This window comes from Salvia miltiorrhiza, chromosome 5 (assembly GCF_028751815.1).
Source record: "Salvia miltiorrhiza cultivar Shanhuang (shh) chromosome 5, IMPLAD_Smil_shh, whole genome shotgun sequence".
NCBI classification, from domain to species: Eukaryota; Viridiplantae; Streptophyta; class Magnoliopsida; order Lamiales; family Lamiaceae; genus Salvia; species Salvia miltiorrhiza.
In genome coordinates, this window is record NC_080391.1 from 13,172,042 (window position 1) to 13,187,117 (window position 15,076).

At 38.2% G+C, this 15,076-nt stretch overlaps 2 protein-coding genes across 2 annotated transcripts; one reads left to right on the top strand and one right to left on the bottom strand.

Moving 5' to 3' along the window:
- The first annotated feature begins 812 nt into the window (after window positions 1–812).
- Window positions 813–2,168, top strand: LOC130986135 (uncharacterized). The gene has a single exon (XM_057909420.1). The coding sequence runs from the start codon at window positions 1,204–1,206 to the stop codon at window positions 1,933–1,935; it is 732 nt and encodes a 243-aa protein (XP_057765403.1). The 5' UTR covers window positions 813–1,203; the 3' UTR covers window positions 1,936–2,168.
- Window positions 2,169–12,631: 10,463 nt separating this feature from the next.
- On the bottom strand, window positions 12,632–15,037 carry LOC130986137 (fructose-bisphosphate aldolase 5, cytosolic). The gene is made up of 3 exons (XM_057909424.1): window positions 14,819–15,037; window positions 13,780–14,462; window positions 12,632–13,067 (listed from the first exon to the last, which is right to left on the bottom strand). The coding sequence occupies exons 1-3, from the start codon at window positions 14,844–14,846 to the stop codon at window positions 12,705–12,707; spliced, it is 1,074 nt and encodes a 357-aa protein (XP_057765407.1). The 5' UTR covers window positions 14,847–15,037; the 3' UTR covers window positions 12,632–12,704.
- Between the last annotated feature and the right edge of the window lie 39 nt (window positions 15,038–15,076).

A 15,076-nucleotide genomic window follows, 5' to 3' on the forward strand; every position in this document is an offset into this window, starting at 1 on the left:
TAAATAGAAAATAAAAACTATATACTCCCTCCATTCATAAAAGAACTTTCTAGGAGAAAGTGACACGAATTTTAAGAAAAAAGTTTGTTAAGTATATTGAAAGTGGAGAAAAAGTTGTTGAGTGTATTGTGAATTATGAAAAGTTGTTTTAGTTAGTATTGAGAGTGATGGAGTATAGTTCAAAAATAGGTAGAAAGTTCTTTTATGATCGTCCCAAAAAAGAAAAAATATAAATTTTTTTCGAGGACGAATGTAGTATTTCTAAAAAATATTGAAAGTTGAAAACATAAAACATGATTAAACTTGTTGACACACGCACCCAAATTCCATTTGCTATTGTAGATACTCCGTGAGCCATATTCTTACAACAGAGGTGTCCACCATGATGGATATGTAATATTGTCACATTACTCCTCAATTTTAGAATCCAAATTGCCAATTTAAGTGTATCATCAGTTGTGCGCGTATGTTGATCTAGCGATGTTATGGGTAATGTTTAAGGTTTTTGAGTTCGAGTCCACCATGAAATTATCTTTAAATTTCTTTATTTACTTGTTAATTTTATCAAAAAAAGAAAAAAGAAAAAAAACTTGTAGCACCACCCAAAACAATATACCTAAGTTATACTCAGGTACAGAGCCTTGGAGACTAAAGAGAGAAAAACACACATTCATCTAGTAAAGTTTAAATTCAAGATTGGTACAAGGACCCCCAAAGTAAGCTGCTGTAGAACTATTACTGAGTTACCTTAGTCATATTGGCTACTTTCCCCTATTTCTTAATGACTAAGCATATCGCCTAACTATCAAAAAGTAAAGTGACAATCTCACCATCTGACCGTTGATCTCGTGGACCATCGGCCCAGATCTTCCTCAACATTGACAGGTCAAGTTCTCAACAATCACAATTTCATCAAAAGCAGAAGCAGCACAAACATATTTCCTTTGGCGTTTTCACCAAAAGCAGCAACACATTTCAAACTTGGCACATTTAAGTAATACACTCATAACAACATATCGGCCACCACTAGCATTCAAAAGTTGCTTTATGTATTTTGAATTACTATTTTATTTTATTCCCACATTCCTATTTGCTTTCCCTTCTCCTCTTGATGTAAGTTTTATTTAAGAGACAAAACACTCGTGTTCGTCTCCTTTCAGACAAGAGGATTATCTGGATGCAGGTTTCTTTTCCTACAACAAAATGGATTCTCTTTCAACATCCCCAACACATACTCCGGCGTCCGTGAAGCAAAGCAAGCTATCACCCCTCTACCAGATAGTCCTACCTAAGCAGGCCACGCCCGACATGCTGCTATACGGCAACAAGGTTAGATCGAGAGAGCGAGCTATTCTAAGGAAGCCTCGGGCGACTAGCCCCATGGTATGGTTTGCTGCAATTCTTTGTATGATATTTAGCCTCCTCATCATCTTCCTCGGTATTGCAATTCTAGTCATCTTTCTCGCTGTGCAACCACGAACCCCGGCATTCGACACCCCTGCAGCAACTCTCAACGCTGTCTTCCTCAATTTCCCCGAGTACATCAACGGCGACATCACAATTCTAGCAAACTTCTCTAATCCGAATAGGAAACTGGGTGTTAGGTTTGAGTACCTGAAGGTGGAGCTCCACTTCTTGGAAATGGCGGTAGCAACTCAAGTTATCCAACCCTTCAATCAGAGCCCCCGGGAAGCACGGTTGATACCGGTTCATATGCTGTCGGGCTTGGTGCATCTGCCACCGAATGTTGCTATGGAGTTTCAGAAACAGGTGCAGAGGAACAGGGTAGTCTACAGCATCAAAGGAAGTTTCAGAGTGAGGATCAACCTGGGATTGATTCATTACTCTTACTGGCTTCATGGAGATTGCCAATTGGAAATGACTAGCCCACCAAGCAGCGTACTCATCACCCACACCTGCAAAACCAAGAGATGAATGCTTTGCTTTCTCAAATTTTACTACATTACATTATTTTCCAGTCCAGCGAATCAAGGTGTTCGTTACTACATACTCATTAATTAATTTGTGTATTGTTAAACAGATCAGATATAGCATACCACAACTATAGTATTAGGCATTTTCGAAGATTACCTATCTGCAATTATGTATAGCTCTATTTATGCTCTAAAGCTTGAAAACAAAGAAAAAGACTTTTGTTTCATTCATAAGTAGAAGCTGTGAGATTATTGTTCTCTATCTTGCAAATGCATTGTCCTATTATTTTATGGCTTCATTTGGTAGCATCACATGGTGGCATTCTAGTTTGTGTAGTACAGCAAGACATCAAATTTGAGAACATTAATTAGTGCGGAAAAGGTTGCCAATAATATTCAAACGATCTCAAGGCTGAAAAGCAAAAAAGGCTACTTCATTTTGAGGAGTAAAAAGAAAAAATTATCCATGGTGGGATAATCACAATGCCTTGCATATGCACAAGAAGATAATAAAATAACAAAAGATACAGTGTAGGATGGGGAAGAAGATAATAAAATAACAAAAGATAATCACAATGCCTTGCATATGCACAAGAAGATAATAAAATAACAAAAGATACAGTGTAGGATGGGGAAGTGACCGGGAATTATCCACACATCCAATAAGATTCTTGCAACTAGATCTCAGAACCAGGATTGTGAAGTAGGCACATGCAGAAGATTCTCCATAGACGCATTTACTTCTAGAAGATCAGCATAATATTTTGCCTGGACAAATCTTCCAAGCCTGAGTACGCATTCCTAGCTTGTGTAAATTGAGATAAAGGATAAGGTCCAAATACCTTCTTAAGGTTTACCTCAAAAATTGGATATAAATCTAAACTATGATTAGATTCGACAATCACCCTAAACTCTCGAAAATGGTAACGGCACACTAACGCGGAAATGTAGTTTCCGTCGGTAAACCTTATGTTAGATTAGAAATGTAGTTTCCATCGCTGGTCCGTCGGCTTTTCCGTCAGTGATCAGAGACGGACATTTTTCCATCATTAAATATGCCGGTGTTCGGCTTACTTTCTTGCAGTGGAAGAACTCCTAGCTGAGCTCCTCCACTTCCTCATTCGTTGACTCCTGCAACAAGGAGAGAGTGTAGGGTTGTAACTTCGGGTCATATCCGATTTTTGAGGTATACCTTAGTGGGTATTTGGACCTTATCCCTTGAGATAACAAGAGTGATGAAACTGGAAGGAATTTTATGCAGCGTGATGTCTTAATAAGTTAAGACAGAGGGATCATAATAATTTTGGTAGGTATCATATTGTGCATGATGATACAAGACATCATAATTTTTTCTATCAAAATTTTATCCCAAATAAGATATGGAGGTTGAAGAAATGCGAATCGAGCTTGTAATACTCTAAATGCTCGTTCAAGATCTTTTCTAATAGACTCTTGGTATTGAGCGAACAATTTGTGTTTTCGAAACTGTGGGGAAGTAATTGACTTGAAAAATGCAACCCATGATGATAAATGTCATCAGTAAGATAATATGTCCTATCATTAATTGCGATAATTTACTACGTAATCAACCTTTGGTGCTCGACCTTCTAAGACATCATTAACAATAAAAGATCGGTGGAATACATTAATATCATTGCACGAATCTGGTGTTCCAAAGAACACATGCCATATTCATAAGTCCTATGATGAAACAACTTTCAAAATGATCGTTGGTTTTTCACTTCTCCCTGTATATTGTCCGGCCCATGCATTAGAACAATCTTTACACTCTCAATGCATGTAGGCAATACCGCCAATCATGCCCGGGATTGTTCTCCAACATAGAGTAGTCTTGCAAAATCTTGTTCGTCAAGCCTTATGAGGTATGCCACAGAAGAAGGAAATAACACCTACAAAATGGACCAAAGCTTCTCTTGTTGCAGATGAACTCATTCGCAGATATATTCATCTACGACACCGGATGATGCCCCATACGCCAACACCTTTATAGCTTCGGTACACTTCTGCAGTAATAAAAGACCTAGTTTGTCGGTGGCATCACGTCTCTGTTGAAAAAAAACCATCATTAGCAATAGGAATAACAGTTTTTGCATGTTAATCGTCATCGAAAGAACTCTGGAGTGTACGTTGGGCTGATTCCAAAATAGTCATTAATCAAACGCTCTACACGAATCTCGCATTCCCTATTACAATATTTCCTCATGGCTGTAGGAATTTGATGTCCAACAATCAGATTAGGATTGCGGTGGATCAAAATTCTCGATGATGTTATCAAATTGATGATTATATTGATAAACTTGTTATTGCCATTCAAAAAGTTCGTTGGAATGAAAAATATCGAAGCTTGAGTTTGAATCAACTGAAGAGTTTTCATTGATAGATACTCCCTCCTCCCAACTTTTAGTATCCATTTGAGAGTGACACAAATTTTAGTAAAGTGGTTGTGTGTTGTGAGTGGAATAACGGTCTTACCTTTTATGTGAGTGTTAAAATAATTAAAGTGGAGCAGTCCCACTTACTTTTATTAAAAATAGCGATGTATACTAAAATGTAGGACGACAAAAAAGAAAATATGAATACTAAAAGGTGGGACAAAGGGAGTAACTTTTAACAAGTAGACTAATGCATGTGAAGAAAAGACATCTCTCTGAAGAACTGTAGTGGTGATGAATGTACAAAAGTTAATTGCTTTGGGAAGTGAAACAGATTCAATGCTATTTGAACTTTACATGTAGTAAACTTTAGATGAAATAGAGTTCTACATTAACTAAAAATAGAATAAATATATAATAAAATTTGCCAAAATTAAAATTACACAAATGAAAAGTTACATAAACAAAATTACTTAAAAATAAATTACATGACTAAAATACATTTACTCTCCAAATATAATTTTCATTAGTTGACTTTTATCTCTTCGCCTTCTAAAGATAAGTGATCTTTCGTCAACAATTGAAGCAATATTTTTTCTTTCATCTTCATTACGTTTCTTTGCAATTTTTCACGCTCTAATTCGATTCGTCTATTCATTATCTCAGCTTTGGCATCTCTGTTTAGTCTCATAGCATGAATTTCAATAGCAACAATATATTCATTAGCAAATTCATATTATGAGGCCTTACCTTTTCCTTTCATTTTTACCTTATCTATACAAGTAGGACGAGTCGCAGTTGAGTGTTCAGATGTTGGAGTTTCTGGATTGGAGGGGATATAAAAAAAAAACCTCCATCTTCTGAAAATATGGATATTCAACTTTGTTGTTTCCTAGTCCACCCTAATTAAGGGCAAAATAATCCTAAAATGTAAAAATGACTAAATTTTGTGTTTTTTCAAATCAATGGTCAAAATTTGTGTTTCCTTCTTCAAAATGACCACGCGAATGCATTTTCTAGATTATATATATTGTATATATTAATATGTTATATATTTCGTACGCATGAGCTCTTGCATTCACATTCTATGGAGGTTCCGTGGAGGTTTGTTCCTTATTGGAAAGATACTCTCCAAAAACTCCAGCTTTTTACTCTCCGGATGTCTCACATCTACCGTGAAGGGAATTCCGTCGTTGACATTATGGCTCACTCGTCCTGACAAGAAGGTTGGTGGCCCTATGTTATTGACGCTATCTCGGCTGCTGTGATTCCTGACATGTCTACACACAGCTATATTCGTTAGGTTTGATCATGCTTCCTTTGTTGAGCTCTTGGTGGTCCTCTTTGCGCTTCTTGGTGTTAGGCTGGTTGTTGGTGGTTGCTCAGGGACGTTCTTCTTGCTTTTTTTCAACCCTTGGGTGCGCTCGGGGTTGGGGCTTGAAGAGTCGGGTCTCGTTGGTGGCTCTGTGGCAGACGCGCTCTTTTGTTCTGCCGGCATTGAGTTGTGCTAGGCCTCATTTGCTGTTGTCGTGTATCGAGATGAGGCTTGACCACTTGGCTATCTTTTGGCGGCCTTGGTATCTTTTGCTACGTGTTCTTCGGTTGGCTTTTGTTTTGTCTTGTCTGTGTCTGTTGCTGTTAGTTTTGAGCCAGGTTGTTTGGGGACGATGGTTAGGCCGGAGTTTCTGAAACAATCTTTCTGCTCTTCCAATTTTTTCTTTTGCGTCTTCTAGACGGACACTCCTTTTCATTTCTACGGTTTTTCCCTTTGGATTTTTGTAGAAATATTTTAATGAGGCTCGGCCCTTGTTTGCGCCTGTGCTTTCAAGAGTTCTTTTTAGGTCTTTTTTTTTCCCTTTATATATAATCGCCTTTTAATATTTCGTACGCATGATCTAATTTTTCACCTAAAAAAGTTGCATGTATATATAAATAATAGTGTATATATCGAATATGTAAATATAGTAACAGTTCAATATTTTTAGTAAAATTATTGGCTGCATCGTCATTTATTTGGTCATGCAGTATTCTTTATAAGTATTACCAACAATCTCTTAGAATTTTCTATATGTTTGATTCTCTATTTACATGACTAGCTTTTTTAGGTAAATGTTTACATGGCTAGCTAATTTTTCCTATTTTCCAATCATAACTGATTTCATCATTATAATTAACAAAATTGAATTTTTGGAACACATTACACATGTGGTATATACGATTGCAAATGCAAGAAAAATATTTTTATATTTCTATATTTATATAAAATTGAATAAAAAATAATTTTTACTGAATATATTGAAAAAAAGAGAGAAGAATTCACAATAATAAAAATTTATATTATGAAAAGACAAAAAAAAAATGCTAAAAATGAAAATAAAAAGAAAAAGAAAAAGAAATTGAAAATAGATTTAGTCAAAAAAAGATGAAAGATGAGGAGAGAATTTTTTAAATTTTGATCTTTAAATAAATATAACTTTTACATTTTAAATTAAATATTTACATAAAATATATCAAATAAGCTTTTATCATCATTTTTAATTTGATATGCATATTAAATTTTTTATAATTAGTCGAATTTCACAATCTTTATATATATAAAAAGCGAAGTAAATGTAAATAAATTCAATTAGAAGGATATAATTGGAATTAGAAAAAATTACTCCCTCCGTCCCAAGGTAAGTGAGACCTTTTTTTTGGGCACGGAAATTAAGAAAAGTGTATTTTGTGTGTAGGTGAAAAAGTGAAAAGGTGTTTAAAGAGTAAAACTTTTACCAAAAAGGGAAAGAGTCTCACTTATGGTGGGACACCCAAAATAGAAAGAGTCTCACTTACAGTGGGACGGAGGGAGTAGGTTAGTTTTGTAATTTTACTTACTAATGTCATAGGCCTACGGTCACAACAAAATTTTATACATGTCGGTTACTATTGTTGTATTAAAAGTGATATGTTCTTATGTAGTGGGTTTATATTATTTTTTTTTTCTCTTCTTTTCTTTCTCACTCTTATTTAATTTTCTTTCTCACTCTTTTTTGAATGTACACATTTTTGTGTAATGCTTTCACCATAAATGAAATATGCATCTTAAATGAAAGATTGTGAAAAGACTTTTAATTTGATATATCACATGTAAAAAATGAATCTAAAATAAATAAATTGTGATTATTTAAATGTTAATTTTGCTCCCAAAAAAGCTCCCGAAAATTTGAACTAACAAAAAAAAAAAAAAAACTACCCAAAATTTATTGTTACTATTGTTGTTCTTCCCTTTTTTTTCATTTAATTTGTAGATAAAACATATTTTTTCCATTTTCATTATATTATATTTTGGATAAAATAAAATTAACTTTAATTTGAAATTTAAAATGAGCAAATTTGATAATCTAAAATTTTAACATATTAAATAATTTACATTTTGAGTAGATGCTTGAGCAAGTTATTGTTGGAACCACATTTTAAGTTTTTTAATCTTATTATTTTATTTATCATATTTTGATTTTTTTTATTTATATTTATTTTTGTGTGGTTTCATCTTGAATTAATTATATATGCATCTTAGGACTATGAGTTTGAGAGATTAGTGAGACTCTCTCTCCTTCGAGAGAAAAAAAGGCATTCAACGCGTGAACAGAGCCGCCAAATTGGAGATTCAGCCTCCGCTTTTCGGCGTCGGCGACGTCTTCTCCGGCGTGTCTGCCAGAGTCACGAGGACCGCCTCCTCCTTTCCGGTGCGGCGCGGCTCTTCTCCTCCAGCGAGGAGCTTCTCCTCCGGTTTAAGCTCTGGGCGGCGGCTCGAACTCTGGAACAGCAACGAGGATCCAACAGAGGCCGCGGCGGGCTGCTGGAGGTTACCGGCGACCTCGACTCCTGCAACAGCTCTGGGCGGCGGCTCGTTTTGAACAGTTGACGACGGCGGCTCATTCGATTTCTCGCTCGCTCTCTCACTCTCTCTCCGCCGCGCCGAGCCCATCCGAGCCTCTTTCCCACCGGTCCGGCCGTCCACCTCTCGGACAATAGCCGCCACCGGACTGGAACCTCGTGCTGCTGCTCCGGCAGTCCAATGACTACCTCGCCGGCCGGAGCTCATGATAAGGGAGATTCTTCGGCTGCTCGGGCCACCTCGTCGGCCGGAACTCAAGATAAGGGATTCCTAAATCTCCCCTCTGTTTCTGCGAATTTTGAACACCCTCAACCTCGATCTTCTTTCGCTCGGTCTATATCTGCCACGGTTGGTAACAGCAAGGTGAAGACTACTGAGGCCCAGGATGCCGCTGGGAAGAAATCGGCCACAAATCCTTGTGGTGCCGATTGCACGGCAGTTGATAGGAATTCTGTAAATCCTAACATGGCCGATAACGCTAGGATTTCTTATGCTAGTGCTACTGTTAAGCGACCTGTTAAACGGCAAGATTTAGCTGCTCATGTTTTTCATGATTTGCGTCCAACGAAGGAAGGAGATCAATTCTCTCTCAAAATTCCTAAGGCTTTATATTTAAAGGAGGTCCAAGCTTTTGAGCATGCACTAACAGGACGACTTCTGTTGGGGAAAGGCGATAAGCCACGTTCAACTATGGAGTTGAAGTCGGAGCTTCAACAGATTTGGGGTATAAATTCTGACTGGCAACTGATTCCGCTGGGAAAGGGATTTTACACGCTCCGTTTTACTACAACAACTGATAAAGCTACGGCAAAGGCAAAGGTGATCTGGGAGCTGTCAAAGGGTCTTCTTCGGCTCCGAGAGTGGACTCACAACTTTGATCCATTCAAAGAAAACTCTCCCTTGGCGAATGTTTGGGTGCGAATTCATTATCTTCCTATCGAGTATTGGAATCCACAAATTATCTCTGGAATTGGTCGTTACTTGGGCCATCCTCTAAAGATCGATGGTGCTTCGGCAGGTAGAGATTTTGGACATTTCGCCCGTATTCTTGTTGAAATAGATTTGTCTCACCCTCTTCCTAATACTCTTCTTATTGATATGGAGGGTTTTTCTTTTAATATTGAGTTTGTTTTCGAAAATCTCCCTCTTTATTGTGGTTGTTGCAAGATTACGGGACACTCCCCCGATAGATGCCGCAAGTCAAAGTTTGGGAGGATGGGTGAGCAGAATAACACTGTGAATGACAAGGCTAAGCTTACGCAAGTTCACAATGGGCCGCATTGGCAGGCGGCGATTACCTCGAATGAACAGGCTGCAAATATAAATGTCCAACAACAACTAACTTGGAAGCCGGTGCAGCCAGAGTTTGGGCAGCAGGAGGCTGCCCTTTTGAAGAAGCAGCAGCAGGATGCTCCGACGGAATCGGCAGAGAAGACTCATGCTAAACCTGCTGCAGCTTGGTCAAAGGTCGCCGAACGGGCGGTAAAAAAACAGATTGTTGTTCCAGTTCTTCAGAAAGAGGCTGTCGAGACGCGAAATGCATTTCAGGCTCTGGACTTGCAGAATAATGCGGAGACTTGTTTGGATACGGGCATGGATCCTATTTCTGGACCGTCTTTCGGGGTTCATTTATCTGAGCCGAATTTGTTGGACAAAATACTGGTTCCGATTCAAGGGGATAAACATGTGATTAAAGATAGTGACTTGGTCATTAACGAGGAGGACTCGGATGTGGAGGAAACTTTGGAGATGGAGGCTCCGGATGGCACGGGTTTGAACACACCGATTATTGACGAAACAGATGTTGCTCTCGAACGTGACCCAACTTTGGACAAAAGCGGGGGTGTTTCGCATGAAGGTAACAAGGATTTGTCCGCTCTTGGCCCGGACAATATTACTAGTCGCATTAGTCGGTTAGAGGAGCAGGTTAGTCAGGGGATGCAATTACTCTCGGACAAGACGACCAAGCGGGGACGTGGCCGCCCAAAGGGCACGGGAAAGGGCATGGGAAGTGAGCCGATGCAAGCAGTTCCGGAAGGTAGCATAAAAGGTCGCCTCAGGAATGCGGGGGAAATGGGCTACAATCCGAGGAACTTTGTGGTTGATTATAGCAATAGTGATAGCATGAATGCAATGAATAATATAGTTCATAGACGTTGGTCAGATGAGATGGACGACTATCCTGATTTATGGGATCGCTAGTGTCTTCAGATTCCTTTGTTTAACGATCTCTTTTCGAGTTTCGTGCCCTTAGTCTGCGTTTTGTGCTTTCAAGGGATTTTTTTTACTTTTTCTTTTATAAAAAACCTCAATTTAATAATTATATATGCATCTTAAATGAAAGATCATGGAAAAATCATTAAATTTAGTATATTACTTACTATGAAACAAATAAATAAGTTATAATTATTAAAATTCAACCAATTAAATTTATTTAGATTTTTTTTTTGTAAAGATAGGAGGTGTTTAAACTTTTCTTTTATGAGTAAAATTTTGGAATAGCCAAAATGGATCATAAAACATAAATTATGGCCACTCATTGAAAAACATAAATTTTGGCCATTTTTATAGCTTTGGGACGTTTTTGCCCTTAATTGGGTGGACTGGGTAGGGTCAGGAGCGCGGGTCGCGTGCCGGGTAGGATCAGGCACGCGGGTCAGGTTAGGCACTTATGGCACTATTAGTGCCATAAGTGCCAACGAAATTTTTTTTTTACTCCCCCTGCCCTGTCTACCCCCCCAGACCCCCGACCCCACCCACCCCCAAGCCAAAACAAAAAAAAAAAATTACTCCCCCTAGATAAAAATAAATCAAATTTTACTTTTGTTATTTTATTTTATGGCACTAATAGTGCCATAAGTGCCAACGAAAATCCAAAATAAAATAAAGTAAAATGGTCTTTTTAGCACTTATGGCACTATTAGTGCCATAAGTGCCAAACATGCATAACAAATATAGAAACAACAGCATCATCTAAACCCTAAATGGAACATTTAAACCCTAAATGGATAATCTAAACCCTAAATGGAATATCTAAACCCTAGGGGAAGTGTTTAAAAAGTTCCTTTTGGCTTGGGGGTGGGTGGGGTCGGGGGTCTGGGGGGTAGACAGGGCAGGGGGAGTAAAAAAAAATTTCGTTGGCACTTATATTAGTGCCATAAGTGCCTAACCTGACCCGCGTGCCTGATCCTACCCGGCACGCGACCCGCGCTCCTGACCCTACCCAGTCCGCCCAATTAGGGGTATATTAGGCATATTGCCTAATTAATGGCCATAATTTGTGTTTTTTCAATTAGTGGCCAAATATTGTGTTTGCATGTTCAATGTGGCCATTTGACACCATTGTTTCTTCTTTTATTTGGATTTAAATTGAATATTTAATGATAGTTTCAATGAGATCCCTCATATATGGTGTGATCTTAGAATGATTTGTATGTATTGATTTAATTATTTGCTTTTTATCTTTATATATATAAAGAGCAAAGTAAATGTAAATAAATTCAATTAGAAGGATATAATTGGAATTTATGGAAAAAAATTATAAACATGATCTGATACTACTCTAAATCTAATACTAACTGCCGAAAATAATGGAAAAAAAAAACTGAATAAAATTTATTTCTACCCAATTTGTTCCCTATCATTTAAAAAGTGACTTATAAGGAAATGAAAGACATGATTAAATTAATATTCGGAACTACATGATTTAGCATGATCTGTCAAATGAAAATTTTCATTCAAGAATGAAATGAATTAGGATAATATGTTCTTCAAATTTTATTGTTTTCTTAATCATTTTTTTGAAATGGCATTTATAGTTATTTTTGAAAAAGACGTCAAGTATGCAATTTTAAAAATTTTATTTTTTATGTTCTTTACACAAAACACATCTTATTATTTTTGTGTGGTATATTAAATTAAAGATCAAGAAAAATTATTTAATACAATATATATTGAATCTGAAATAAATAAATATATAAAATATAATGATATAAATTCAATAAACTAAATGTCTTTTTATTTATATATTTTTATCTAAAGATCGAACGTGTTTAAACTTTTCTGTAAACCTTTTTTTCTTCTTATTTTGTCTTTTTCTTCTTCTGATATTTTGATTATATTTTCGATGAACGAAGTAAGTATATTATATGTGTAGTTTGTAATCACCGCGCATCGCGCGGGAGATACACTAGTTTTAGAAGAAAAAAAAACCAAAAAAAGATAAAGAAAAAAGAAATAGAAAAAAATATAATTTACTAATAAATCTGAAATTTTATTATAATCATAAAATTGACTCAATTTTGAAATAAATTTGAAATTGAATCGAGTTTTTAATATAGTATGGATATTCAAGAAAAGATGAATCGTGGTCAATGGTTTCATTTTTTTTTCCACGGTGACAACCGAAGTCGGTGATGAAGGAGAAGTGAAAAGAAAGACATGTTATATTAGAATTTTGGAGAGGCATCTCTGTAAAGTATATGTACCACAAATCATAACTCAATACTTATATCCTTGCTCGTACAAGCTCTGGGCGGCCAAGTCGCCGGCGGCTCCGCCGACGTACTTCCCAAGTGTAGCCTCCGAGTTGGCCTTGCACCTCGCCAAGAAGGCCGCCTGCGCCTTCTCCACATTCTCCTTCTTCCCCGCCCATGTCTTGAGCGTGCTCTGCTGCAGCGCCCGCCCGAATGAGAATGACAGCGTCCACGGCTTCAACACCTCCAATTTGTTCATCGCGTTCAGATTCACCGTCGCCTCCTCCTCGCTCTGCCCTCCCGATAGGAACACGATCCCTGGCACCGCCGGCGGCACTGTCCGCCGCAGCGCCGTCACCGTGTACTCAGCTATCACCTCTGCAGCCACCTATATATTTCTCTATCATCATTTCCCTTTATTACACTCAATTGAAAGAAGACACAATTTAATTAACACGACAAGTATAATTTATGTCCCAAATTTTGGCCTTCATTTCAAAAATGTCATCAACATGCAAGAATTCGGACCAAGTGATTATCCTTTTGTAATCGAATTCTCAATCTTAGGCCATAATTATAATTATAAGTTGACAACACGATCAAAAAAATATATAAATGGCAAAGTTCGAGCAAAAACTATATTCCCTTTGATGCTTAAGTGGAAATAAAAATATATGTAAGAATCCAACGAGATGATTCATCCGTTCAAATCATCTCTTCGTTGCAGTTTTTGTGACCTTGTGGGATTAAAAAAATTAATAAATGTAAACTTGATGATATTCAAAACAGAAACATCAAATTTTGGGATGAAAACTATACCTAATGTGATTTGGAGGGAATGAGTTTTGATAAATGATTACTGGAGAAAGAGACTTATTAATATTGATTTGTTTGTCAATTAATAAATGGTTAATTTATGAGATGAGTTTATTTTATAAATATTGGATATGAATGAAGGTAAAAATATATTGAGTACGTGTATTAAAATAGAAACATGGCACTTATTATTGACGGACCAAAATAATAATAAAAATTATATTTTTGTGGATGGAAAGAATATTTAATTTATCTAGCTATGAAGTAATTAAGGACGTACGTACCTTGGGACTGTCGGAGCCGGGAGTGACCATGTTGGGCTTGAGGAGCGTCCCCTCGAGGAGCACGTGATGATCATTAAGCGCCTTGTAGACGGCGGCCAGCACGGCCTCGGTGACGGCGGCGCATTTGTTGACGCCATGGGCGCCGTCGGTGAGGATCTCGGGCTCGACGATGGGCACGAGGCCGTTCTCCTGACAAATGATGGCGTAGCGGGCGAGGCCCTGCGCGTTCTGCTGGATGCTCAGCTCGGATGGCTCGGTGGGCCCGATCTTGAGGACGCTCCGCCACTTTGCGAAGCGGGCACCCGCCTTGTAGTACTGCTGGCAGCGGGCGGCGAGGGCGTCGAGGCCCTGGGTGGTGGTCTCGCCGTTGGTGCCGGCGAGGTCGACGGTGCCCTTGTCGACCTTGATGCCGGGGATGACGTTGTTCTCCTGGAGGACTTCGACGAAGGGCTTGCCGTCGGAGGTCTTCTGGTAGAGGGTCTCCTCGAAGAGGATGACGCCGGAGAGGTAGGAGAGGGCCGAGGGGGACGTGAAGAGCAGCTCGCGCAGGGCCTGCCTGTTCGACTCGATGTTCTCCACGTTGATGCTCGCCAGCCGCTTCCCGATCGTGCCCGTGCTCTCGTCCGCGGCTAGTATGCCCTTGCCTGGGCTCGCTATGTACTTGGCGTTCTTCATCAGTTCATCTATATATGCACATTCCATAACCATCAAATTTATTCATTCTCTACCCATACTTTGTATATCTTCTTATTTTTGTGGATGTTATTTGCTTTTGCTATCCCAAAAGTGGTACTAGTTTTTATGATTAGCTCTTTACATTATATCATGAATTGGAAAAAAGAAAAATGATACAGAAATTGTTGGGTTGTGATGTTGGATTGGTTGATGAAATGCAACATATATAGTAGTAGTAGTAGTCGTATCCATAATATATATATGGGCGTTAATTTTATAAAAGAAAGTACAAGGGTACGACGCTATATAAGTAACAAATAATAGTAAGGCATTGGGTGCATAAGAGAGGGAGAGAGGGATTTACCAGCATACTTTCCAACGAAGGCAGACATGGTTAGGACTGCGTTGTATGGATATGTCTGCGAGATAAGTTGGAAGAAGGCTAATATACAAAAACTGGAGAGGCAATTTATATAGGCTCAACTCTGACGGAATATTCCAAGAAATTCGAACATGGACACGTGTCAAAAGATTAGCCCAGCGAAGGTTATCGTCCTGGGATAAAGGAACGAGTGATCACTCTCTCTGCCAAATGGCCACACGCAATTCCATTATCCTTCTC